Source organism: Dermacentor albipictus, chromosome 10 (genome assembly GCF_038994185.2).
Source record: "Dermacentor albipictus isolate Rhodes 1998 colony chromosome 10, USDA_Dalb.pri_finalv2, whole genome shotgun sequence".
In the NCBI taxonomy this organism is placed as follows: Eukaryota; Metazoa; Arthropoda; class Arachnida; order Ixodida; family Ixodidae; genus Dermacentor; species Dermacentor albipictus.
The window spans coordinates 45,466,654-45,494,416 of NC_091830.1; the positions used below are offsets into that span (position 1 = coordinate 45,466,654).

General features: G+C 48.5%; 1 protein-coding gene across 2 annotated transcripts in view; it reads right to left on the minus strand.

Annotated features, from left to right (window-relative positions):
• LOC139050934 (glutathione-specific gamma-glutamylcyclotransferase 1-like) overlaps positions 1-27,763 on the minus strand; it is a 213,039-nt gene that overhangs the window by 21,189 nt on the left and 164,087 nt on the right. Inside the window, exon 2 of one of the 2 annotated variants that reach the window (XM_070527800.1) lies at positions 7,876-7,972. The exons of the other annotated variant lie outside the window; for it this stretch is intronic. Coding sequence (XP_070383901.1) covers positions 7,876-7,972 — 97 coding nt within the window. The remainder of the gene's footprint in view (positions 1-7,875; positions 7,973-27,763) is intronic. 2 annotated transcript variants of the gene reach the window in all.

Sequence of the window (27,763 nt, forward strand, 5' to 3'; positions counted from 1 at the left end):
AGTATTCGTGGCTCCTCCGAGGAATTCACTGCTTGCACCTTACTTTACTCAATTTTACGCTGTTTTGCGCAATGCTGTCTTGTGCTGCAGGTCACTGACCGTTCCAGCGCGCCTCGCAGTCTTGCCCGACACTGCACCGTTCATGTTAGATAGGGTATACAGTAGCTAACACCGGTACGCCCGGGAGAGGGTGAGGGAGGGAGGGCGAGGGGGCAGTCCGAGAACGTGGTTCGAGGAGAAGTGGAAGCGAATTCCGTGAGGTCGGAATGGTCGTAAACAAGGATTTCTAGCAGGACGCGCCCGCAGCCATCCCCCTTGCCTCGGGAGTGGCAACGATTAGGTCAAGAGGCAGGCATCATCGTCTTCGACATCATCATTATGATATCGCTGATCGGAAGCCATTCGCCTCGAATATCGCCGCGGTCGTGCTTTACGGGAATCCGCCGCTGCGCTTGCATCGACGGGATATATGCGCGTCTATTGTTTTCTATGAGGCACGAAAAAATATTGGACCCCCCCCCCAGAGAAGAGACCACGGTTGTGCGTGGAGCTGCATTCCACTGCGGGTCACGACAAGGTAGACAAATAAAAGGGCAGGTTTCGCATGAGCTGAACAGAGATAGTTGGTTCTTTTTTGTCGTTGATTGAACGTTACTCATGTTGCACATAGTCGGACTGCTCCTATCCTGTAGAGATGGGTGGTGCTTCCGTATCGACGCTGCTTGCGTGCTTGCGACTCGTTGTCGAGCGTGCTGTTGCTTGTTGCTATTTTTTGCTGTCTTTTACTTCGTTATTATTGCAGAGTAGTGTATTAGCTATAGCCGGTCCCAAGAAGTTCTAGCTTTTGATTTTTCTGCACTTAAGATTTAAAAATTATGTCATGCTTTAGAGTTACACTTCGGATGAACCTTTCAAAGTTGCTTAAAAAAGAAGGAAGAAACATTCGCCTCATACTAAGCGCGTAAGACAGTGTTGCAAATGTGTACATTATCATCAGTGATGATAATATATATATATATATATATATATATATATATATATATATATATATATATATATATATATATATATATATATATATGTGTGAACAGGAAACGCGCTTGACCGGCAGATCAGATTTTCGACGATCGCCGGATGTGTTCGCCGGTATCGTTTTTTTTTTTTAGTGTAGCCTGTTTTTGAGGGCACAGGTTCGCCCAATAAAGCAGCAGTTTCGCCAATCACAGTTTTGCTGCTTTCTTCACCGTCACTAACACGTGACAATATCTTACGCGAGATAATTCAAGCTCTATATGGTACCTTTTCTTTTTTCAGGGAAGGGTTAATATCTCGAGTTATTCCCGTTAAAGCCAGCTAGTGACCAACTGTGCAAGCCGCCTATGATAAATAAGCCACATTACCTGTGCGCTTGGGTACAGCCGATCATTTGCGTAACCAACTTTACCCTGTCGTAGAAACGGGGACACTCACTTCGACGGGAATGAAAGAAAAAAGCGACCCCACCCCCTGGTGGATTGCGACGGCACCAACCCTGACGCGGCAACAACGCCATACTACTCAGGGAGGTAAACGATGGTTAAGAATAGCAGCAAACATGCGCCGACCTTGCATGCCGAAAGGAAAAGGTTATATACATTAATGCGGCGTGTCTACAGGTGGGCCGAGGGTAAAATAACACTAGTATACTCGCTGTAAGAATGTCACTTACACCATGACATTCAGGGAGCCAAAGACAGGAAAAATTGAAATTAAAAAAAAAAGAATGAAAAGACAACAAATCGAAACACGAAGAGTCGTTGGCTAATAAATCGGGAAAATCAAAGAAAAGCTATGCACTGTACAGTGACCACGCGCCAACAGTGGCGACGAAGGCGGCGAAAGTATAAATGGCACAGTCTTTCAAGTTTGTATATGACCCGGGGTCCGACGATGAAGAATACACGTCGCATTCCAACCACGAAGCTATGTAGGCTGCCGCTACGGTAGTCGGTAGCCCTTACGTCAGTAGCCCTTACGTCGGTAGCCCTTACGTCGGTAGCCCTGAGTCGGTAGCCCTAGGTCGATAGCCCTGTGTCGGTAGCCCTAGGTCGATAGACCTGGGTCGGTAGCCCTTAGTCGGTAGCCCTTACGCATCACCATTGATTAGCGCACGGGGCGGCATGTCCGCCTTACAAAGCGATTTACGCGACCGTTGCCGGTCAAGGCGAGATATAAACGACGCCCGCGAAGAGAAACGGACGCGCATACCTATACAGGATAAAAGGCGAGGTCGAGATGTCCCGCCGAGGAGAGGAACGTCGTTCGCGAATAACATACCTCGGGAGGATCCAATTAAGAGAGACCGCTCCCCGCCTTCGGGGGTGCTGCGCGTCCGTCGATCCAATTCACGCGTGCAGTGCTGTGGAAGCTGAGCGGAACCGCAAGCGTTGCACTAAGCGTGTGCTTCTCTTTTATGCAAAGCATACTAGCCGCACAACCACGCTCTTCCTTGCTGCGCCGCGCGCGGCCGCGTAGCTACCATATGACGTCATAACAGCTGCAAAAGCGGAGGCTCAACTCGTGCGCTCGCTTGCGGCCGCGTAGCTACATAGCCGGGTCTCAGCTCGTGCGCTCGCCTGCATGAGTTGTTTCTTCGTCTAGCCGGACCAAATGTAGCCAAGCAACAGCAGTTCACCAGGCTAAACAGTGGTTCAACAACTAAATTAAAGGCCAGTATGCTTCGCATCCTGGGCTTAACCTTAGCTAAGCCATTTTTTCTCTCAATATGTCAGCATTAGGAGGGTCAAAGCGGAAAATAAGTGTGTCTGTTTGAAGTGTGCGAAGCCGGTCACGTGGTAAAGAGGCGATGGCAGAGCTTAGAGGTGTGTGTGTGTGTGTAAGTGCAGCGCGCAAGTGCGAGCCAAATGCGCCAGCATTACGTCGCACTTCTTTGAGGTCCCGGCTGCATGATGTAAACTGCGTCGACCACATTGCGAAGTATTGTTCTGGAGCTCAGTCTACACGTCCTGCCACTTAGAGAAGCTCATATAGATATAAATGTATATGTGTCAAAGAGAAGAAAGGACACCGAGGGCCCGATTGTCATTAAATCAGTCTCATTACACACACACACACACACACACACACACACACACACACACACACACACATATATATATATATATATATATATATATAGTACCCGCTGTTTTTAGGCGGTTTCTTAACTCGACTCGAACACGTGGGAACGTTGGTCAGCGAAGAAGCAATGACTTTGGTAATGATAAAAGCTCGACGCCGCATACAAGAAATGGGGCGGGCGAGGCAAGAGCACAAATGGCCGGCTATCGCAGTGAACTTCACAGGAGCCGTGAGAGATCTGATAAGCAGGGATGTGTGGGAGGATAAACTTCAGTGGCTGTTACGTGCAACTTGCCGTCGATTCAGCTAGTCCAGTCAATTCTACTTCTTTGTTCACTGTGGAAACTTGATTTTCCGCAGACATTCTATTCTTGAAGTATCCTTCAAACTGTTGCTTGCGTGCAATATGGACTCTCTCTCTCTCTCTCTCTCTCTCTCTCTCTCTCTCTCTCTATATATATATATATATATATATATATATATATATATATATATATATATATATATATATATATATATATATATATATATATATATATATATATATATATATATATATATATGTACACACACACACACGCGGTAATATGCTTATTTCTGTTATCAACTTTTCATCACTCTCCACTTTCGTATGCCTTGTGACATCACTGCGGAGAATTGTTGTCTTCCGTTGACTTAGCATGTTCCGTAAAGCCTATTGAACTTCTTTTTACGAAACGTTGAAAACACCTTCGTTTGACCCCTGACATACTGCGCTAATTTCAGCGGGCTAAAGAAGATCGTTCGCCGATGTGTGCCAGTTTGAGCAGCTGATGCGTCAGGGACGGCGGAAATGTACACCCACGAGCAAAAGTATACGGACCATAGGGTCACCGAAAAAAAAATGAATTTCTTTGTAATTAACGCGCATAAACTGAAATAGACGAGTGCAATGGAAAGTGTGGCAAGTTTGGACTGAGCCCTCAATTTCAAGTTGTATTCACAGGCAGACGAAAAAAAAACGGCTTTATCACGCTATCCCTGGTCCGTATACTTTTGCTCACGAGTGTACAAGCGAGTCGTCGCACCTTGCGGTACTACATGAGGCCTATTTTCTGGATGCACTCAGCGATTATTCGTCACCGACGTCCCCTTCATACAGTCGTTTTGGGAGTCCCAGGCGTGTCACGCTGCTACTTGCTCTTTACCAGCGCAGCCGTACAAACTCCTAGTTGGTCTCTAACGTGGAGCCACTGAAGAACAACACGAGAAACAAAAATTACGGACAACTGGCTAAGAAGAACCGCACAACAAAGGTGCCTATTCGTGTGAAGTGTACGCATATATGGGCAACATTTATTTTCTAGTCATCGATTATGCACTCTCCGTTAGCCTCTGCAATGCTGCACGCATTTACAGAGAGCGAAATCGACTAATCGGACAGACGGCAATGATAAAGCGCGCGGCGACCGCTGTTAATTAACATTCCAGAAATGCGCAAGCGGAGAGCAGACGACACGAAGCCTTCCCATGCGGCCATCTTTCTTGCAAACTGTCACACGTGCGCTACGCGAGAGCAACCTACTGACCGACGAAGTAGGAAGGGCTATGCACGCATACGTACATACATACAGGGTGTCATGGCAAGTCTTGCATGAAGGGCGCAAGACAAAATTGAAACAGCCTTAAGGCCTCACGCGTAGTATCAGAAGCCGGCGGCCGTGTTTCTGGTCGGTAGAATGCACTACCCTCACCTGAAACCGGCGCCGTATTCATTTGGGTTTTGCCGCTGGGCCTGAAATTGGCTCAGCACCTGTCGGCGCAGCGGTCTGAAGAGACATTGCAATGGTTATAAGGAAGATGGCACATCTTCTACTGCGTCTCCACACAGCCTAGCTGTGTACGAGAGAGAGAGAGCGAGAGAAACGAAAAGGGAAAGGTACGGTGGTTAACCAAAAACGTGCCCGGTTGGCTACCCTACATTCGTGGTGGGGGAAAGGGAAAGAATAGATGAGAAATAAATTTCACAATTTCTTTCGCGGCGGCGGTGGCAGTACGTAGCAGCGTGGTCGGTATTGAATGTCAGCCAGAGAGCAGCCGACAACGAAGCCTGCGTCGCAGCCTTGAAGCGGTGACATATGACCAAACCGTCGGAACGCACAGCCGGACGCTGTCGCAGTATGTGCTGTCCGATTCTATGCAACAGAGACGCAAGCTCCCTCCGGGTATGAGAAGCGGATCTCGAAGGCGACGCTTTTGCTTACTGGGTGTGCCGGAAACAAGTCACAGACGGAACATGAGTCGTATATAGCGGAGAGTATACAAGTTGAAGCTTTTGAGAAAACTAGAGCATAGCGAAAGAAGAGTTTCGGATAGACGAAAGGGATAGAGCGCCTGCGTTGTTTTGTCGCCGGTCAATTTGAAATTTGGAGGTGGGCCAACAGAAATTTGGGCGTGTGCCAAGTCGAAATTTGTAGGTGGGCCAACTTTAAATTTGTGGGTGGGCCAACTTCGAATTCGCGGCTGGGCCAACTGGAAATGTAAGGTGAGCCAAATGGAAATCTGGGGGTGAGCCAAGTTAAATTTCGGGCTGCGCGAACTTAAATTTAGGGGAGGGCCGACCTGAAATATGCATGTGGGCCAACTTGAGTATGGTGGTGGGCAACTTCAATTTCTGGGTGGCTCTACTTGAAATATGGGATCCTCATCATCATCAGCCTGTTTTATGTCCACTGCAGGACGAAGGCTTCTCTCCCTGCGATCTCCAATTACCCCTGTCCTGCGCCAACCGACTCAAGCTAGCACCCGTGAATATGTTAATTTCATCGCTCCACCTAGTCTTCTGCCGTACTCGACTGCGTTTCCTTTCTCTTGGTATCCATTCTGTCACCCAAATGGTGCAACTGTTATCTACCCGGCGCATTACATGACCTGCCCAGCTCCATTTTTTAACGCGACAGCGTTAAGGAGCTCGTGTCGCAGAAAAGCCGGTGTCGTCGGCATCGGTGTCGTCGGCGTTGGCCGTGAGCGATAAATCCCAACAGGCACTTTATGAATAAAAAACAACTTGCAACATGGGCTGGGTGGGAATCGAACCAGGGTCTCCGGAGTGTGAGACGGAGACTCTACCACTCAGCCACGATTCGAGTTCGATGCTTCAAAGCGGTACAAAAGCGTCTCTAGTGAATGCGGTGTTGCCTTAGAAACGAGCTGTTTCTAAGGCTCAGGCGTGCGTCGCTTGCTCAGGCGCACATTTCGTTGCCGCGCCGAACGCGGCGCTGCTCGACGCTCACCGCGTCCGATGCGGGGCGCATAGTCGCTGCGCCGTAGCCCACTGTCTTACATCCCTTGGCGGGTCGACGGGAACGCTGTCGCGTTCCACTCTTGAAGGCGAAGCTTAAGCGTCCTCCAATTTTTTTATGCGAAGCATATTACGAGGGCTCAACCCAGCTCCTCAGGCGCGGCGGTGACCATGAAATCACGTGACACCGTGACGTCACGACAGAGGAGAAGTGGCTTTGGCTCAACTCTTGCAAGACGGGCTGGGTGGGAATCGAACCAGGGTCTCCGGAGTGTGGGACGGAGACGCTACCACTGAGCCACGAGTACAACGCTTCAAAGCGGTACAAAAGCGCCTCTAGTGAATGCGGTGTTGCCTTAGAAACGCGCTGTTTCTAAGGCGTGCGTCTCTTGCTCAGGCGCACATTTCGTTGCCGCGCCGAACGCTGCTTTGCTCGACGCTCACCGCGTCCAATGCGGGGCGCGTAGTCGCTGCCCTGTAGCCCATTGTCTTACACCCCTTGGCGGGTCGACGGGAACGCTGTCGCGTTCCACTCTTGAAGGCGAAGAAGTAATGCATGAGTTGTTTCTTCGTCTAGCCGAACCAAATATAGCCAAGCAACAGCAGTTCACCAGGCTAAACAGTGGTTCAACAACTAAAATAAAGGCTAGTATGCTTCGCATCCTGGGCTTAACCTTACCTAAGCCACAGCCATTTTTTTATTTTCTCTTGATTGAATGTAGGCTTGGGTCAACTTAAACTTTGGGGCTGGATTTACCCCCGTATGCAGAGATGCAACTTAAGTCGAAGCACATGCTTGACTTGATTTAGATGACGCCTGGCGTTAACGTGCCCAAAGACGCTCACTGCGTTTCCTTCGGCGCGTTCCCGATAGGCGTCACTGGGATCAAGTCAAGCATGTGCTTCGACTTAAGTTGCATCTCTGCATACGGGGGTTAGTTAAATTTGGACGCGGGCCAACTTGCGATTTTGGGGTGGCGCAATGTCCAATTGGACGCCGCTGAGCGTCCTTCGAGCGTCCTCATGCGCTATGGCGGGCGTTCCCTCTCGACCGCTATGCTACGTCGAGGTGCGCTCGTGCCCGGCGTTTCGGCTCGATTGGTGCGATCGCACCGAAGGGGCCCGGATGCGGCGAGCAAATGTGACAATCTTCTACCAAAGCGTATGCATTATTCGCAACCGAAAAGGCCCCGAGTGGACGCGCATAAAGCTAGGAAAGAGCAAGTAAGCAAAACTAACCAAAAGAAACGAAGTCACAGCCGAGCCCAACAATGCTTACGCATTTGGTAGACAATTCTGCAAACTAACACATACCCACACTTGTCTCGTCTACACGCAATCTACCCAGACAGTTATACGTCCCGAACATGTCCCTGGTGTAGCAACCACACAGCGACACTCGCGCACATAACGCACGAATGCACCGACCGTCCGGGCGACGCAATTCGGCCACGAGTCACAACACACACACTCACTACGTGGTCTTGGGAGGCGAGACTCTCCGAACTGGACCTGGGAAGCCAACTGGCGGCCCTCGACCAGGCCCGGCAAGCCGCGATCGCCAGTGGAGACCTGTCAGAGGGAACCAGCCAGGAATAAACCGCGCAACGGTTTCTGCAATAATAAAGTTTCTCCTCCTCCTCCTCCTCCTCCTCCTCCTCCTCCTCAGAATTTCTCTAGCTTTCTCGTTTGCTTTCAACAAGTCCGCGGAGCTAAAGCCCCGCCTTTTTGTCACTTTCTCGCTCTCTTTCTTCCGCGCTGTTTCGACGATGATTTTAGGACATCTCAAGGTTTAACATGCTCACGTAAGAGCCAACGTGTTACGATATAGATTACTCCACAGGCAACGCGCGGCCCAACAAAGCTGTCGAGATGGGCTCGCAGCAGAGACGTCGTGACGTGGATGATGGTGCCCGTCGATATAAGAGCGAGGCGTTCCGCTGGATGTCGTAGGTATATATACACTTACTGCGAAAAGTGAATGCTATGGATCGATGCGAAAGCGCGAGTAGAACAGTTCCTGCTTTGCGGGTACGACGTTACACGCCCCTGTCATACGATTGCCTTCGATCCTCTTCTACAGTACTGCTCTAGACGGGGTTGCCGTGGAGACGTCGGGAGAAACATACCCCGCATGCACAATTTCTATGAGCTGGACACCAAAATGAAACGCATCAAGACTGCGAGCTCAGTTACTTGGTGCGAATGCACAATTTACAAAAAGAAAGAAAAAACAGCTCTAGAAGTTCACAGCCTAGCAGTCCTAAAACCACGGATACTGAAGGTCGTCTTCTAGACCCCTGTCCCTGACGTGGCGCTTTTTTTTGGTTGTTGAGATTATTAAGCGAAATGAAAGGGAGAAAAGCAAGAAATTACTAATTATTTAAGAGTAAATGAATGAATGAATGACCTGCTATACTTGCTCCAACGTTTATTAAGCGCACCTAACAGGGTGAGTTTTTTGACAGCTCAGTTGAAGTACGGGTCAGAGGAAGGTAGACAAGGACATCTTAGTTTTGTGTCGTATTTCATTTCAGTAGTAAAAAAAACACGCACAACTCAGCCGTAAATCAGGTTCCTCAGTGGAATATCATTCTAACACTATGGCCTGCGCTATTATCTGAAAGATTAAAACAATAATTTGCGTTTCCCATAAAATCAAAGCAGAGAAAGCGCAAAATTTCGAAGATAAAAACACAAATCCTCGTGCGTACAGCGATACCCGGCCGTGTACCGCGCTGATGCGATTTATTATTTAAAATGTCTAAAATATTCGCGCTATTTTAGTATTATCGTAATAAGGCACAATCTAAAAGAGTTTACTGCGATACTCGTTGCTAGGAATTAGTATATGGATGTTTCTGAACTTTTTAGCAAAAAAACGGGGGACAAATAACGTTCCCCCTTCTCTTCTGCGTCACGTTCGCTTATTTTGTGGCTCCCAAAGCCCAAACGTTTGATCACGTATTCACAACAAAATTATGATTTCACAGACGATTAATATCACTTAACATAAGAAGCACCTTAACTGCAGTAACAGTTCGATGCAATCTATACTGCCTAGTACGCACATGGCCAGAGAGATGAGAATCAGAACAGCTCTCCACAAGTTTCATTTATAGAGACCGACAGTGAAGTTAACACAAAGGATGACATGGACCTCACGGCATATACTGCCGTGTCTTGACGGGTAAGGGTTTTATTGGATTAGACGGATGCGATTAGACTTCTACCTTAATGGCCACTTTAAAGCGAAAGCGTCAAATGGCCCAGTGAGCGAAAAAGCCGGCGTCTGTCGACTGATTACAAAGAAGGCGCCAAATAAAACAGCAGACGAAGGAAGGAGACACGAGACAACCAAATAAAACAACAGAAGAAGAAAGGAGACCCGAGACAACCACGTGGTTGTCTCGTGTCTCCTTCCTTCGTCTGTTGTTTTATTTGGCACCTTCTTTGTAATCATGCATAACCAACTCGCCCACCAGCACGTGCTCAGTGTCTGTCGCCTGTACCAGCGAAACGTCAGGCACATTCCCGTTGTCTGCGACGCCACGTCACACGAGCGCGCCTCGACGAAGCAGAGCGGGTGAAAGGGAACAGCTTCTGCAGCGCTAGGGGTTGAGTGAGGGGAGAGGGCATCCGCGCGACGCCACGTCACCCTCGCTCTCCCTCTCGAAACCCTGTGTAATCCGCGCGTTCCTCGACAGCGCACCCTGCGTTCTAACTGCGTCTCAGAAAGGCCAAATCAAAACGCGCCAAGCGTCTCAACGCGCGAGGGTTCGTGACTCGAAGGACCACTCAGCAACGTTAAATTGGACATTAATACTTTCGCATTCGCAACTCATAAGAAGTGCTTAGGTGTCCTCGGACGTTTCCTTTTTTTTTGCTTACGTGGTTGACAGTTGTGTGTACAGACTCGATTAGACAGACCTGGTATGGAACAGTACTGAGCCTACACAGTTGCCAACTGGCTGCGAAGACTTGGCCAGATTTGGCGAATATAGACACTACATATGCCAGTGAACTTGATAAAAGAGAAGTTCACAGAAAAGCGGAGGCATGAAGTGATCAGCGTTCAGTGGTCGAATAACGCACGTCTACCAGAGTCAGTTTTTTTTACGAGGGAACCTGTCTTCTTGAAAGCGAAGTTGATACGTTGGCTCCGGAAACAGCCCTTGTTAGAACACCATGACCATGCATAGACAAATGACATACTATACAGAGCTGTATACCCGCACAGGTTGACAATGGCTGCCCTGACGAAATCACACGAATTAATTCTGGGGTTTGACGTGCCAAAACCACGACTGGGGTTATGAGGAACGCCGGGTTAATTTTGACTACCAGGGAATATTTAACGTGCCCCCAGTGCAGGGGACGCGGGAGCTTTTGCATTTCGACCCCATCGAAATGTGGCCGCCGCGGCTGGGATTTGATCCCGCGACCTCGATAGTGCTTAGCAGCGCAACCCCTTACTCGCTAAGCCAGAGCGGCGGGTTCGAACTTACAAATACTTAGTACGACGGCGCAGAAATTAATGGCCACAGAGAACGCTTAACCCACTCATTACTGCTAGAAAAGTGCTTATTTTCGGTGCTATGACGTTTCAACGTTTTATTTGAGGACATAGTACTCGCAACGTATTCCACGATACATAAAGTTATAGCCTGATCACTGGTGTTTTGAATGGATGTAAATAAGTAATAATTGCTCAGACAGCCTTCGAAATTCTTACGTAAAGCTTTAAAGCACCTCAATCAACATGAATGAAAATAATTACAGTTGCTATTTTCAGTATAAGTATTGAAAGTAAAAGAAATCTGAAATATAAAAAATATGCACCTTGTTCCTAGTCCTCAACTATTGTAAGTCAGGTCCCGCAAGACAATTACTACGAAGATTTCTTAGCTTCAGTGTAAATGAAAACCCCACATGACGGAAAGGATTGCTCATAACAATTTGTACATAGGATGTCGAAACGCTTGTTGGAAAAAAGCGACCCGCGGTTGGGAACAATAACGTTGCACTTGATATTAGTCAAAGACAATTATCAAAATAACACGCACTCATGAGTTTCTAACGTAATCTGAGACATCGTTAAAACAGCCGTTAAAGACCTCGGATCGGAAGATTATGCAACCCGACAGGAGCATCCGTGTCTTGACCTCTGATGTCACTTAACGATTATGTCACCCAGTTATCCAAATTGAACATTTTGCGTCGTTTTATTGAGGAAGTGCTGGGAGCACCGGATGCTAGCTTCAATGATACCTGCAGTCGAAGTTTTATATTTCCAGATTCCCCAGTGTGCCAAAAATTGTCACAAATAGTTACAGCTCAATTTCGGAAGGTGTGTGGCGTTGTTGGCAGAACAATTGCAGAAGGAATCACCCAACGTAACCAATACGGCCATGCAATCTTTCCTAAGCCCTGTAAGGGCCTCACGAAGGCGGAGGAGTGTTTACTCCTTCGCCTCTATACTAAAACACTGTTGTGTCCGGCAGTCCTAAAGCAATTCGACCCTGCGTGCACAGGGAAGTAAGTGCACGCACTGTGAGGAAGAATCTTCGTACGTTTTCCACATGGTGTGCGCATGCCAATCAACCCCGCACGTTCCTCTTATACCCAACCCTACCCGGGAGGACTGGGAGACGGCCCTGCTCGGCTGCTCCGACCTGGCGAGCCAGAAGGCCCTGGTCGGCCATGCCCGAGCCGCGGCTACAGCCAATGGGCTCCTGTGATGAGGAGCCCACCTAGTCTTTATAAGGAACGGCCCCTTAAGCACTGGTCCACCCGCTCCCTGTAAATACTTTGACCAATAAAGTTTTTCAGCCAGTAGACAATCCCGTCGACCAGTCAAATTTGTTGACTTCTGCAGACGCGGTATAATGAATACATGGTTTGCGTGCCATGGGTTGGCGTGTCAGCGTCCCCGCCCGTTCTGATGCACGACACCACGCGTAACCACAGTAGCCTCCCTAGGAGGCAACAAAATGCTTGTCAAAGTAGAACCCTAACAGCTTGTTCGCTGTGGAGTTGCTAAAAACTCCGACGAATTTCTTCATCCGCAACACGCATTTTTAAATTTAGGTTAGTCGATACTAAAGAAAAAAGGTTCAGAACACGCGCGGTTAAGCATGATCTGCGAGACAATGTGAGGCCAATGTGACAATATCGCGAGACAATATGAGGCAATACTATCATATTGCATATATTAAATGATATGATTGTCATAACGCATTTGATATATGTCGCATATATCATATGCGTGACAATATGAGGCCCTCAGTTATGGTATATGCACATGCCGAGTTCCGCACAGTCGCTGTAGAGAGAGAGAGAGAGAGAAAGAAACGTTTATTTAAAAAAAATGAACCACCAACCCCAGTTGTTATCCGAGAACGCGTTTGGCAAGCTCTGGGAGGCAGTTAGTTGTGACACTATACGTTGCGTTATGTGCCACGGGTGTAGCCCTCCATACATAGAGTTTCATATTAGTATACCTAGAGGCAAATCTGGCGCTGCGATCGTTCAACCATCATGGGAATGATGGGAAGTACAGGCTTCGGATTGGCATTCTATTGACTGGCGAACTAGTCTTCAAGTATTTTTTTGGCAGTTTTGGTTTCGCTCCAAGCGCAATTGCTATAACCTGCAGTTGGACAGTGCAACGCAAAGCTCTCTGCCTTTGTTATGTTGCTCGGAGTGGCGATAGCGCGCTGGGCCAGCGACTGGGACGATGCTTGCGTCGCGGTGTGGCGTCGAAGCCGTGACGAGAAAGCGGCGGCATCGTAAACGTTGAAAGAACATGTTTTGAGCGTTTGGACCTTTGTTAAGTGTGTTAGGTTGGCACTGTAGCGTTACGTGCTTTATGAAACTTCAGAATAGGACAAAGAAGGCACTACTGATACAAGACATATACAGTTGTACTTCTAGTGGCTTGACAATCAAATTTTATTGAGGGCTTCATTATGTGCTCGTTTATGTGCTCATTGAAATGCGTGTTTTAGGACTTTGAGAACACAAACTTACTTGTGGTAGGAAAGATAGCTGCTTCCTAGATGTAGTCTAGTGTCGCACAATGGGTACCCGCAAAGCCACGCTGTAACGCTTCGGAAGCGGTACGCCAATATAAAATATGATGAAGCATACTCGTAGGAGGCCACTAGCGTCCTAGCTAGCGCTGCAGCAGATGTGCTTAAAAGTACTTGAAGACGTTCAGCAATCGTGACATCCGACGCAACCTTTCGAAAGAGCGAGAGAGTTCGCAAGTGCCTGTCGTCTGCGAGAAAAGTCTCGCGTTTGCAGCGAGCAGGCGTCGTAGCAGACGACACTTGTAGCATTCCTGTCAAGGGCGCAACGCTTTGTCACAGTACAACATTTTTATTTCCAGAAATACTTGATGAGTATTTTTATATCAGTACTTGCACGGTTGTTTTGCTGTTGCAAAAATGAATAAATAATTATTCTTTGGCGTTAAATTGGGAACAGAATCGCACAAGTATGCATACCCTGGTGTGTCCTGGTGACAAACCATAGTAAACCATGCTTCCATCTCAAAGTCATACCAATTTTATGTAGCGTGTTGTACATTACATAACATACTGCAGAAATAGAATTAGATTTTACGCGATAATATTTAGCTTTGTTTACTGCGCCAGAAGCAAACGCCACTAGTCAAAAGATTGAAGTCAATCCGAAGCCTGTACTTCCCATCATTCCCATGTAGGTTGAGGCAACGCTCATGAGAACCCCCGTAGACGCTAGCGCCACATTTCCCTCTAGGGTATTTTCAGAAACTCTATGCCTCCATACAAACCGTGCCGTACCGCGTGCGTGGGAGTGCAGCCGCTACTTCGAGCGGCGCTTCCTCAAGGACCAGTTCGAACCCGCCGTGCCACGCGTCTGCGACCGGAGGCGTGTCGAACGATAGCGTCTTCGACCAAGGGCGCAGCGTCTCAACTACAGTGCCTCAAGACTGCAGCTGCCCCGAGGGAAGAACACCAGAAACGCTCCCCTTACCACCGCGTGGTACCACCGGTACCACCACACAGTGCTAAACTGACCATGGTGCGTATTTAACCGCTGCGCTAGGCCATTATATTCGGGATCGCCCCATGAAAGCGATTAAACACCACAAGACGGGATAAGTTTTTCAAATAGAGCTTGAGAACAAGAAAGGAAAAAGACATCTGCGTTGCTTGACGGTCTAGTGCCTAGAATAATTTAACTGTCCCGTTCCTCGATAGCTAGCTGTAGTATATGGCTTTCGGGTGGTCAGGTGTCCCTCTAGAAAAGTAAGGGAGTGTTTTAAGCACGAAATATTTCACGACGATCCAATCATTCCATCAATCCTTCATCACGTCCGCGCAAGGTCAGTGCAAACTCCAGCGTGGCGGTCATCGTCTCGTGTGCAATAAGCTCCTGCATGACATCCACCGTTATTTGTTACCGCGCCCTCAATCCTACGCAGAACGTAAGCTGTTAATAAACGATCCGAAGCGCACGATGGTCGCACACACAAAAGCAAGCGATGTTCTATATATTCCCACGAGTGCACATGGTATTTTGGAGAAAGGGACTTTGGCTCTTCCTTGAAATTGAAGGCGCCTCCTGAAAGCTCCTGAAATCGCTGGAGCCTGAATAGCGATCCGCCCGTGTCGGTGTCGAATGGAGTTTGCCCAGCCAGTCGCACGCTCGGTTCAAATTGAACCTCACAGTGAGCATTTCCTTGTGTTACCAGGCGCCCTTTTCCTGCCGGATGCAACCGGACGGGCTTCGGGCCTTGCCGCAATTGACCAGTGAAGCTCGAGCGGAGCAGTAGTAGCCGGCAACCACTTTTGCCAGGCCTGCAGGCAAGCAACACTCATCCTTCAATGAATGGGTGGCTGGTTTGTCTCTAACCGCGAACGGTCTAATTCGTCCGTCTAAGGAGAAATGACTGAAAAAGTGCGCCGGCGGTGAAGTTACGGTATAGTGAGATTGGTGGAAGAGGCAGACAGCCAGACGCGTCAACAAGAAGCTAACGGGTGCGCGATGGACAGCTGTTCATGGGGAAGCAATGTCCACACACAGACACACATACACACACATACATATTTAATTTTAAAGTGCCGCGACGAGTGCTATATAGTGCGTATGAAATAACTTTGTTCGGTTCAGAAGTTCCGCCACTTACACGCTAAAATAATTTACACCCTAAAAAGTGGAAAAGGGTGTAAATGTGCCTATAACTCACACCCTTTGGGTGTTATCTATACAACAGTCACCCCAAGGTTGTGAGTGATAGACACATTTACACCCTTTTTCACTTTTAAGGATATAAATTATCTTACAGTGTAGGTGACACACACACAGGGACACTGACACATAGGAAACGTCTGCGTCCGTCTCGTGTTCACGTGACACTGTCCATAGGCGAGTGGCTCTCCCACAGAAGGAGCACAACTTGGATGAAGAAGCAAATCTCGCGCGCGACGCATAAACCAGTGCGCAGTCTGTTCTATAGTGCCGACCGAAAGTAAATCAGCGCGAGATCCCAAGCGCGCCCGTCTATATAGATATGCTAGGAGGTTATACAGCGACACGTGGGAAAGCGAGGCGACGCTCGAGGCGCCCCCGCCCGGAGGGGCGATGCACAAATGACGGGTGCGCGCGCGCGCGCGAGCGTATACGGAGTCACCGCCACGGCTGCCGCAAGACCGCGAAGCCACCCCGAGACCGCTCTCTTTTTTTCTTCTCTCCGATGACCACCGGCGACTTATTAAGCGCAACGCGGGCACGCAAGGCGCCACAGTGGTCTTCATCATCTCGTGCCTCGGCTGTCTGGCTCCTTTTTTCGCACGGTCACCGCGCGAGCAGCGCATCGAGCTATGAGAAAGCCCCGAACCGCCACGGGCGCGACCAGCACAGCGGGGGGAGCTTTTGGAATGGAACCGCTCTTAAAAAAAAGGGGGGGGGGGATGGCGGCCAAGTTAAAGGCGCGTTCGTACGGGTTGCGCATTATAAATATGTGATGGAGCTACGGGGGGGGGGGGGGGGGAAGAAGGAAAGAAGCACCTCCCTGGCGCGGTGCCGGCTGGTTAGGCTTGCCTTACGAAAGAGCAGATAGTTGGGCTATAGTCGGTTCAATTCCTAGTGAAAAACTTTGCGCGGAGACTTTGGCCTTCTCTCTCCCTCGGCACTGTCTCATTCTCGGCGTTGTCCGCGTGCCTCCGCACAAACTTTTTCAGTTTTTTTTTATTACGATAAAGACTTGCCCTTACGGTATATTTCTTCAGGCGTATATGTGTATTATATATGTGCTGTGACGCCTGTGTTGTGTGTGAATTGAAGCAGTGTTTTGTGGAATCTGTTGTCATGTATCCAGTGGCAGGCACGTACCCAGGGGGGGGCCCGGGGGGGCCCGGGCCCCCCCCCCGAAATCAAGTGGCATACCCCCCCCCCCCCCCTCCCCACCCACGCCACCACTCCTCACACATTCCTAAAGCGCCGCCAGATCAATGTTGAGACTTCGCAGCTGTTCATCGGTCAGCATTATGCTGCCTTTTTCACTCCTTTTAAATGGCGGTAGTTATCGGCATCTCTTGTAATGTGAAGGACAGTTTTCTCGTAGATTCCGCACACGCGCGATTAACTCGAGATGCGTTCAGTTGTCACCATCTATTCAACCGTCACGCGCATAGCTGTTGCTTTTGTTAGTTCAACCTTCTTTGTTCAGGCTGATCCTGGGACCAGGAGAGGGATGCGGCTGTTACTCAGCTGGTCTGTACTCTCATGGAACGAGTTGCGGCCGGAGAAAACGCCAATTGCGTTTAATTTATCCCTTTGCTTCATTGTTTCCTTGAGTTACGGCTCGCCGCGACGCTGACAGATGCCTGGAACCATATACACTTGATATGGGTTAGATAAGGTGGGAAATAAAATAATGTGAAAGAGCGTCAATCATGAAACCCTGCAATAACCTTTAAACCCATAAGCAAGATGACTGTCGCCCGTTACCTCGTCTGTTTTTCCCTAACTGTATAGCACTTTTCGTGCAAAATTGGCAACTGGAAACAAAAATCGCGAGGAGTTGAGATATTAAGCGATCTACTAAGGGAGAGAGCCAAGGCAACAACCAAACTGCAAGCAAAAGCGAATAATAAAAAAGTTAACCATTGTTTATGAAAATATTTATGGATCAACATCTTTTTATTTAAAAAGGAAGTAGAGAAATCACCGCCGTAAGTGGAGAACAATTACTTGTTTTGAATGACGCTTCTACAGTTATCGGTCGAACCGCCTCACGTAGCCACTTCTCTGCTGTGCTTATGTGGGTGTTTTTCTAACCTTTCGCAGTGAGCGCAGTACGTCTAGAATCGCACAGTCCTGCGCTCTACGCGGTTGTATGGGACTGGCGGTCGCACAGCGTTACGCAATTCGCGGAACTGTCAAAACTGATCAATAAGGCGAAAATAACTGGTATTCGAAACTATAACATGAAAAAGACTGAAGAAGCCGTAAAAAATGAACGCAGCCTGAAATCAGTAAAAAAGAAACCTGGCGTAGGACAAACCATGATGTATGCACTAAAAGATAAGAAGGATAATATCATCAGCAATCTCGAAGATATAGTAAAAGCAGCAGAAAAATTCTAAGCTGACTTGTATACAGTACCCAGAGGAGCCATGATAGTTCACTTAGAAACAGTAATGAACAGGATACAGAAACCCTCCTATAACTAGCGATGAGGTCAGATGGGCCCTGCAAGACATGAAACGATGAAGAGCGGGAGGATAAGGTGGGATGACCGTCGATTTAATCAAAGATGGAGGAGACATATATAATGCTTGGAAAACTGGCGGCTCTTTATACGAAGTGTCTATCGACTGCAAGGGTCCCAGAAAACTGGACGAATGCAGACATTATACTAATCCACAAAAAAAAGGAGACGTTAAAGAATTGAACAATTATGGGACCATTAGCTTGCTCCCAGTATTATAAAAAATATTTACCAAAATAATCTTCAATAGAATAAGTTTAACACTGGATTTTGCCTACCAAGGGAACAGGCTGGCTTCAGGAAGAGATACTGTAGAATGGATCACATCCATGTCATCAACCAGGTTATCGCGAAATCTGCAGAGTACAATAAGCCTCTCTATGTGGCTTATATAGATTACGAAAAGGCATTTGATTCAGTAGAGATACCAGCAATCGTAGAGGCACTACGTAATCAAGGAGTACAGAACGTTTACGTAAAAAGCTAGGAAAATATTGCTACATGCGTGAGGTATTTGTTTGAACGAGGCGCGTAGGCGCCATCACTCCAGAAAAGAGGAGGAAGAACGAACTGGGCTCGCGCTGTGAATCTAACCGGTCAGCGCTGCAACCGTTGTTGCAAATATAATCTATAAATAGTTTCTCGTCTTACTGACTCGTCTTTCGCGTTAGAATATTTACGAGGTTCTACAGCTACCTTAATTCTACACAAGAAAAGCAGGGAGATACCTATAGAGAAAGGGGTCAGACAGGGAGACACAATTTCTCCAAAGCTATATTCTGCGTGCTTAGAAAAATTCAAGCTATTAAACTGGGAAGGCTTAGGAGTAAAGATCGACGGCAAATACCTCAGCAACCTTCGGTTTGCCGATGACATTGTTCTATTCAACAACAATGCAGACGGGTTACAACAAATGATTGGAGACCTTAACAGAGAGAGTGTAAGAGTGGGGTTGAATATTGTTATGCAGAAGATGAAGATAATGATAAATAGCCGGGCAAAGGAAAAAGAGGTCAGGATGGCCAGTCGGCCACTAGAGACTGTGAACGAGTACGTTTACCTAGGTCAATTAATCAGAGGGAACCCTGATCATGAGAAGGAAATTCACAGAAGAATAAAAATAGGTTGGATCGCATACGGCAGACATTGCGAGCTCCTGACTGGAAGCTTACCATTATTATTGAAAAGTAAAGTGTGCAATCAGTGCATTTTGCCAGTGCAATATGTCCAGTGCCAATGCATTTTCCAGTGCATTTTGCCAGTGCATATGGGGCAGAGACTTGAGAGCAAGTTAAGGACCACGCAAAGAGCGATCGAACGAAGATTGCTAGGCATAACGTTAAGAGAGAAAGAGAGTGGTTTGGATCAAAGAGCGAACGGGCATAGGCGATATTCTAATTGACATCAAGAGGAAAAAATGTAGCTGGGCAGGTCATGTAATGCGCCGGTTAGATAACCGTTGGACCATTAGGGTTACAGAATGGGTACCAAGCGAAGGGAAACGCAATCGAGGACGACAAAACACTTTTACACACAAATTACAAATTAGGAAATTCACAAATTAGGAAATTCGCGGGCGCTAGTTGGAATCGGTTGGCGCAGGACAGGGGTAATTGGAGATCGCAGGGACAGGCTTTCGTCCTGCAGTGGACATAAAACAGGCTGATGATGATGATGATGATGATGATGGAGGAGGTGGTGGGCCCCCCCCGAAAAAAAATCCTGGGTACGTGCCTGTCCAGTGGTCATAGCTGGTTGTCACACTGTAGCGGAGGCCGGCTTGCAGTAGGAGACGCGAGCGTTCCGATTTTAAACCAGTACATGCCCATATTAGGTGGTATGCATCTGCTTCCATCACAGGAACGGAGCAGTATGGACAAGTTGCCTTATACAGGCTCGGAACTCTCATTTGTCTTTCTCCGGCGTATGCGGAACCCCCACACGAAAACTAACGGAAGCGTCGTTGGTTCGCGAACACTCCGCATGCAGAGGAAAATCGGGGAATCCGGTGGGTTTTAGCGCGGCGTGCGCCAGCCACAGTTTCGCACAAACGCGCCGCATCCCTTAAAGGCACCCTAAACAGGAGCGTTAAAGGGACACGTATAAAGAGCAGCCCTTACATGTAGCTTTCATTGATTTCGACAAAGCGTTTGATTCAGTCGAAACCTCAGCAGTGATGCAGGCATTACGGAATCAGGGTGTAGATGAGCCGTATGTAAAAATGCTGAAAGATGTCTATAGCGGCTCCACAGCCACCGTAGTCCTCCATAAGGAAAGCAACAAAATTCCAATAAAGAAAGGCGTCAGGCAGGGAGATACGATCTGTCCAATGCTATTCACGGCGTCTTTACAGGAGGTATTCAGAGAGACCTGGACTGGGAAGAATTGGCGATAAGTGTTAATGGAGAATACGTTAGTAACTTGCGATTCTCTGATGATATTGCCTTGCTTAGTAACTCAGGGGACCAATTGCAATGCATGCTCACTGACCTGGAGAGGCAAAGCAGAAGAGTGAGTGGGTCTAAAAATTAATCTGCAGAAAACTAAAGTAATGTTTAACAGCTTCGGAAAAGAACAGCAGTTTACGATAGGTAGCGAGGCACTGGAAGCGGTAAGGGAATACATCTACTTAGGGCAGGTAGTGACGGCGGATCCGGATCATGAGACGGAAATAATCAGAAGAATAAGAATGGGCTGGATTGCGTTTAGCAGGCATTCTCAGATCATAAACAGCAGGTTGTCATTATCCCTCAAAAGAAAAGTGTATCACAGCTGCGTCTTACCGGTACTCACGTATGGGGCAGAAATCTGGAGGCATACGAAAAGGGTTCTACTTAAATTGAGGACGACGCAACGAGCTATGGAAAAAAGAATTATGGGTGCAACGTTAACTCGTTCACACGAGTTAATGACGTCTTAGTTGAAATCAAGAAAGAAATGGGCATGGACAGGACATGTAATGAGCTGGGAAGATAACCGATGGTCATTAAGGGTTACGGACTGGATTCCATGAGAAGGGAAAGCGTAGCAGGGGCGGCAGAAAGTTAGGTGGACGGATGAGATCAAGTTTGCAGGGGCAACATGGCCACAATTAACACTTGACCGGGGTAGTTGGAGAAATATGGGAGAGGCCTTTGCCCTGTAGTGGGCGTAGCCAGGATGATGATGATGATGATGATGATGATGCTGATGATGAAGAAGAGTAACACTAAACTATGCTGAAGGAATCAACTAGCCTTGCACGTTTGGTTTTTGTCGGTACATCATACAAGAAGGCGTAGATAGCGCCCGAAGTGGAGACAAGAGCGACAATGCGTGCGCGTGTGCGTGCCTGTCTGTGGTTAGGAGAGGGTTGGGGAAGCATGGACCTACCACTGATCGAAAGACACGTCGGGGAGCAACATTCACGCATCAGCTGCCCATTACGTCATTGATTTTGAAAGCGTCTCAAAGGGGGCAAGTTAATCGCCTACAAGCAGAGCAGGATCACACGGCGTTCCGAAGCAAGTGACGAATCAAGTTATAGCCGCACTTCCAGAAACTTTTCCTGCGCAGAAACGCCCTGGATACACGAAAATGCCTCGAGGTTTGTCTCGTCAGACTGACGTTTCTCTTCGGCATCTCTTTAACGTTAAACATCCTCTGTCCCTCAGGGGCTGGCCATCATCGTTTGACTGCTCTTATGCGCTTAGTCTTTTTTTCCCACGTACTTCCAGAAATTCGTATTCCGCTCGACACACGCTATTCGCGCACTCCGTAGTGCGCGAATAGCGCACTACGGAGTGCGCGCTCCGTACGCACTCCGTAGTGACGCACTCCGTAGTGTCGACTTTTTTTTATCCCGTGTAGCGCAGGACTTTCACCGCTACCAGGAAGAGTGATTCTGTCCAGTCCGGTTACACTAGATTCGTCGATCAAGTGTGAAAGCCAAACCTTTGCAGCGAGAACTAACTAACTAACTAACTAACTAACTAACTAACTAACTAACTAACTAGCTAACTAACTAACTAACTAACTAACTAACGCACTGAGGGAAAGCACGGAGGTTGAGAAAGACGAGAGGAGCAGCTGGGCGCCACCAACCCTGCGGACACAAGACGAACTCACGCTCTTGGCACTTGGACTACATACACTCTGCGGCCTTGTAACGCCCTATTAAAGTTGTAAATGACTACCCCCACAAATCAAAGAAAGAAATGAGAGAACGGAAGAGAGGGAGAGAGAGGGAGAGAGGCAGAAACCCTTCCGTTTCGCAGGCACGCTATCTAGGAAGCAGCGACGGCGAAGTCCCGCGCGGCTTTGGACAAAGGACGTCGACGCGTTCCCAAAGGGTGTCCCGCACAACCGCTCCAGTGTGTGCACGTACACTCCCGCTACGCCCAGAACTGATACACGCGCGTATACGCGGGCGATGTGACGACCCTGAAAAATAAAAGCGAAGGGGGGAGGCGGGGGGGTTGAAGGCACCTGAACAACAGTCCGGCATGGCCGCCACTAATTGCTCTCCCACCGATCGACCCGGTTTGCATGCTCGGCGGCCGTAGCGCGGCGTGAGAGACAGGGACGAGCCTTCGCCTCGACCGCGCTAACGGCTTGCTGCAACGATATATGGCCGCGCGTGCTAGCTAAGGCGGCGCATAAAAACATACACTGCGCGCGTTTTCGGGGACCGCTCAAGGCCCCGCGGTGTGTCGGCCTTTGGGGCATGCACGCTATTAGGGCTGCCGCCGCGTCCGACGCTGGCTGCCCTGCACCGCTAATTGCGTGCAGCGAAACAGAAGCTCAGAGGCTGAGTCGTGTCACACATGCGATATGATGGGAAACAGTTGTTTCCCTGACGAAGTTCCTATAAGGCGATTCCTGCGCCAATCAGCACTGTCGGTTGAAAGTTTAGTTCCACCGCGTGGTCCTGCACATTCAGAGTCGCCAAAAGCGCACTGCGGCCCGACAAGTTAAGAATTGTTGATTGTTCGGCGAGTTCTGTCGAGTTCTGTCGGCACAGGCACATGTTGCAATGTTAGCATGTGCACACATTTGCGCTAACGTAGAAATACCCAAATCCATACGGCCATATGACTCCCATAGTAAAAAGCTGCGGACAAACTTGACAAACGGCTTCCGAACTAACATGCACCCGCCGTGATGCAGGGGGCGATTAAGTCGTTCGGTTGCTTAATGAGCACACGGAGGTATCGGTCTCGATCCTGTCATGCACATTCCTTTTGATGGCGTGATGTAAAACGGATAAAAAGGAAGGAAGGAGCAGACATTTCTGACTTCTCCGACGTGTCTATAGGCTTTGCTGTGTATGCCATTCAAAGAACCGCCACGGTGGTGGCACTTACTACCGGCACCGACTCGTCGTCATGCAATGACTTTCGCTATAGAGAACGTGAAGTCGTCCTTCGTTATAATGAAGCCGAGGGTGACAGGGAAACTCCGCGATACCAGTGACACCATGAGTGATAAATGAAGGGTGCACAAGGCGCGTCCGCTGTTCAATTGCTGCATCGATGGACTGCTAACACACTTCAAACATGAGCAGTTCTCTGTCACCAGAATTTTGTCTTCCTGCTTGTTTTTTTTTTTCCATATGAGTCTGGCTCAGGTGGGCCCTGCACTCGGAGAGAGAAGACGAGGAACAACATATAGGGGACATTTTTGGAAAGGGTCAACGTCTAATGCATGCGGGTTCGTGAACGCCTTCTTGCGACCCTCGGTATGAACTGTACCCCATGTACTTACAAATCATCATCACCATCATCATCGTCGTCGTCATCATCATCATCATTATATCATCATCATCATCATCATCATCATCATCATCACCACCTGCTGTGGCTGCTTAGTGGCTATGGTGTTGGGCTGTAAGCAGGAGGTCGCGGGATCGTATTCCGGCCACGGTGGCCGCATTTCGATGGGGGCGAAATGCGAAAACACCCGTGTACTTAGATATAGGTGCACGTTTAGGAACCCCAGGTAGTCCAAATTTATGGAGTCCCCCACTACGAAGTGCCTCATAATCAGATCGTGGTTTTGGCACGTAAAACCCCATACATTCTTTTTAATAATAATAATCATCATCATCATATCGTCATCGTAATTTCTCCTTATAGATCTTCATCATAAATTTAAGCACATTTAATACAGACCTTGCTTAGAGAAAGAGGCAATGAACGACGCTTCGTTTTTCTGTTTCTATGTGTTTAGCGCGACGCTGAGGTGGCGCGCCTGATGATGAAATGACAACGTAACGAAAAAGATGGACGGACGACCTCGGCAAACCATGTTTTAAAGTCTGAACTGACGCCGCAGCAGAAATCGAGCCAGAAGGTTCTTTTAATGCAAATAGCATTCTTCGCCTACTTCAGCTGTTTTGAGCCAATCTATAGCTATCGATCTAGCAGCCTCTCACACCGACCCAGTCACCCAAGTTGTCTATACCGGCTTGGGCCAGTAGACAAGTTGATATGTGCTTCTGGTCGTGAAGTCATCGCGGTTGTTCCCGTTCTGGTCACTCCAGCCTCGGGATCTTACTCTCGTCATGCCTTCGTCTTCACACTTTCTACCCCGCACCCAGTGGCCCAAGTTATATAATACCTTGGGCCAATAGGTACGGGCTCGTCATCATGATGTCGCCGTGGTGGTTGCATCGCCGTCGTATTCCAGCTTTGTCATCCTACACTCGTAATGCCGTCGTCGTCACACAGTCGTCATTATCTAGTCGTCGTCAAGCTGCCATTTTATCACTTCTATAACTTCGGCAACGTCATCCAATTGTCGTCGTGCAAATGTGGCATACCGCCTTCGTCATTTCATCGACCCCAATCTCTCTTCGTCATTGTATTCTAATCATACTGTGGTCATTCGAACGCGATTATGGCGCTCTTGTGCCGACATCGTCAGTCGCTATAACGCCTTCATTATCGGACCGTTGTCGGGATGCCGTCGTGGTCGTTCCGTAATCGTCCCTCCAGCTACGTCATCCGATCCTCGTTATGTCGTCGTCGCCAAGCCATCGTCGTCGTGCAGGTTTGTGATACAGTCGTCGTGACGTCATTGTTGTCACGCACTCGCCTTGATGCCATTGCCCTCGTGCCGTTGTCTTGTAATAGTCGTCACACAGTCGTCGTCGTACATTGGCGGTCGTACCGAGTTGTCGTCGTTCCACGGCAATCACGCTGTCGTTTCGCCATCATCATCACTTCAATATCTTCATCGCGTTGTCATTACGCAGCCTTCATCGATGCATCCACGTCATTCCTCGTTTGTCATCTTGTCGGAATCGTGCCGTCGCCATTCAATCGACATTACCACGTCGTCGCCATGCCATCGTCGTCGTTGGGCAGTCGTCACACAGACGCTATTCACGCATCTGGTGTGATACCGTCTTTGTCGTGCCGTCTTGGTCGTACGTGCGATGGTCGTCATTCTCGTTTCTTCATGCTGTTGTCGTCACAGCACCACCGTCAATTCCTTGTCGTCATGTAGTCGCTGGCACGTTGCCGACATTATACCATGGTCACTCTGATACCATCGTCACTACATACCTATGTGGTTCCGTCGATATCATTCGTTCCTCGACCCTCATTCCATCATCACTGCGCCAGTGTCATCCAGTCGTCGTCACGCCTCCGTGCTCATGGGCGAAGCTTGGCAAGCGAGTGCGATAGCAAAGTGAGAACGATATCGAAGTATGTGGCACACAGCTGAATCAACGTCAGAATTACCACTACACGCGTTGAATAAACGGTACTTCAGGAATGTGAGCATTCCCTGCATTGTTCGATGGCTATTCGTCTTACCGACTACAGTCATCGCGAGATGAGTTCTGCCGATTTTTTATTTTTACGTTGACTCCATATGAGTACAATGGCTCACATAGAGTCAGTGTGCTCAGAGACCAACCGCGCAGACACACTCGCAACTTCCAGCGCTTTGTCGCCTGCAGTGTCGAGGAAACTATAGAATATCTACTGTATCTTTTGCAAATGAAAGACAGACCTCTGCACAGGTCTAAATCAGTTAGGTAGAAAACCGTTCATCTCGAACAAGATCTTGGGACGATGCCTCGCAAATCGCGGCTACAAAAGGCAACACAATAGCGCTGCTGTGATATTTCAAAGCTACCGCATTGAGTCAGCGTCTGTGATCCAGACTGAGTGACCCAAGGATATGCTCAGTAGACTTTCCCTACTTCTTTTAATCTTTCCGTCCCCTTTTCACTTTCCTCAGTGTAGGGTAGCCAACCGGGCCCAGTCCTGGTTAACCTCCCTACCTTTCATTTATCATTTGCCCTCTCTCGCTCTCTCCCACGTTTTGACGTAGGGTTTTCGCCGCGCGAGGACGCCCTCATCGACCGCGGCTCTCTCTCTTCGCGGTCAGGCCTCGTCCTTAGGCGCGTCTTGGATCATTTGTGACAACGGTCGCGATGTTTCGGGGGTCGACCTCGTGACCGGCGCCTCGGGTCACCTTGTCCGCCCACCGGTGATCTTGACTTCCTTCTCGGTCGATTTACTCCCGACTTTCCCCATTTATTTCGTATTCGTAACGCTTCCGTGCTTCCCACCCTTCCCCGTTGATCTTCTCTTTCCTCCGAAGCTTTTAGCGACGTCTTGATGTGACGGTTATTGATCGGAAGTCTCCCTTTTGCTTTAGCCATTCGGGCGTGTCACGCTGAATACCTTACAAAGATGGTCCAAGAAGAGGCGTCGTCGTGCGAGTTGCTGTTGCTGGCCGCATGCGCAGACCACGAAGTGCTTTGGTCCTCCCGAAATACGTCAGTTTGTGGTTGGGCGAGAGCGCTGTTCTGGGCCTTGTGTGTGCATCTGGCACATTTGTTGTTCTTCTTTTTTCTTGAGGGGAAATGGGGTACAGTGGTGGGAATCTTTTCATTTCTCAAGCGTACATATAGAGATGAACTACGACTCTCTACGATCGTTCATAGACTCCTCAGTGTAGGCCACTTTAACTTCTTACAGATTCTTGCAGCATGTCCGTTTGGCGATGCGAAGTAGGCGTATACACCTTCCATGGTTAACTTATGCCTCTTCCCCTAAATTTTTTTTCATCGGCAGCTCATAAACCGAATCCTTAGTGAGGCACTTTACATATACATAATCCCGTAGGCGTTATTCTTCTTTACACTATATACTGACGCTTCAACCACGGTGAATGGGTCTGCAGAATCGCTGATCTTTCCTGCAAAACTCTCCACCATAAAGACTCAACTGTCTCACCAGACTACATTGACTGCCGTGGAGCTTGCTGCTTTTCGTTCTGCACTTCGTGTAATTTCTGATGAACTACCCAAGAAATGGAGTGTGTTCAGTGGCTCCAAGGCTGCTCTTAATTGCTTGGTTTCTGCCTTACGCCGAGGACACCACGAACAACTAGTTCTAGATATCAGACTGCTGCTTCACCTCCTCGTCGAGCAAGGACACGACATCACGTTACAGTGGACTCCAAGCCACTGTCGCATAATGGGCAATGAACATGCCGACGCAGCAGCACGATCTGCAAATGAGGACGGCTTGCAAGACTCCATTCCATTCTCAAGAACAGACGCTGCAATGAAAATTCGGGTGCTTGCAAATAAA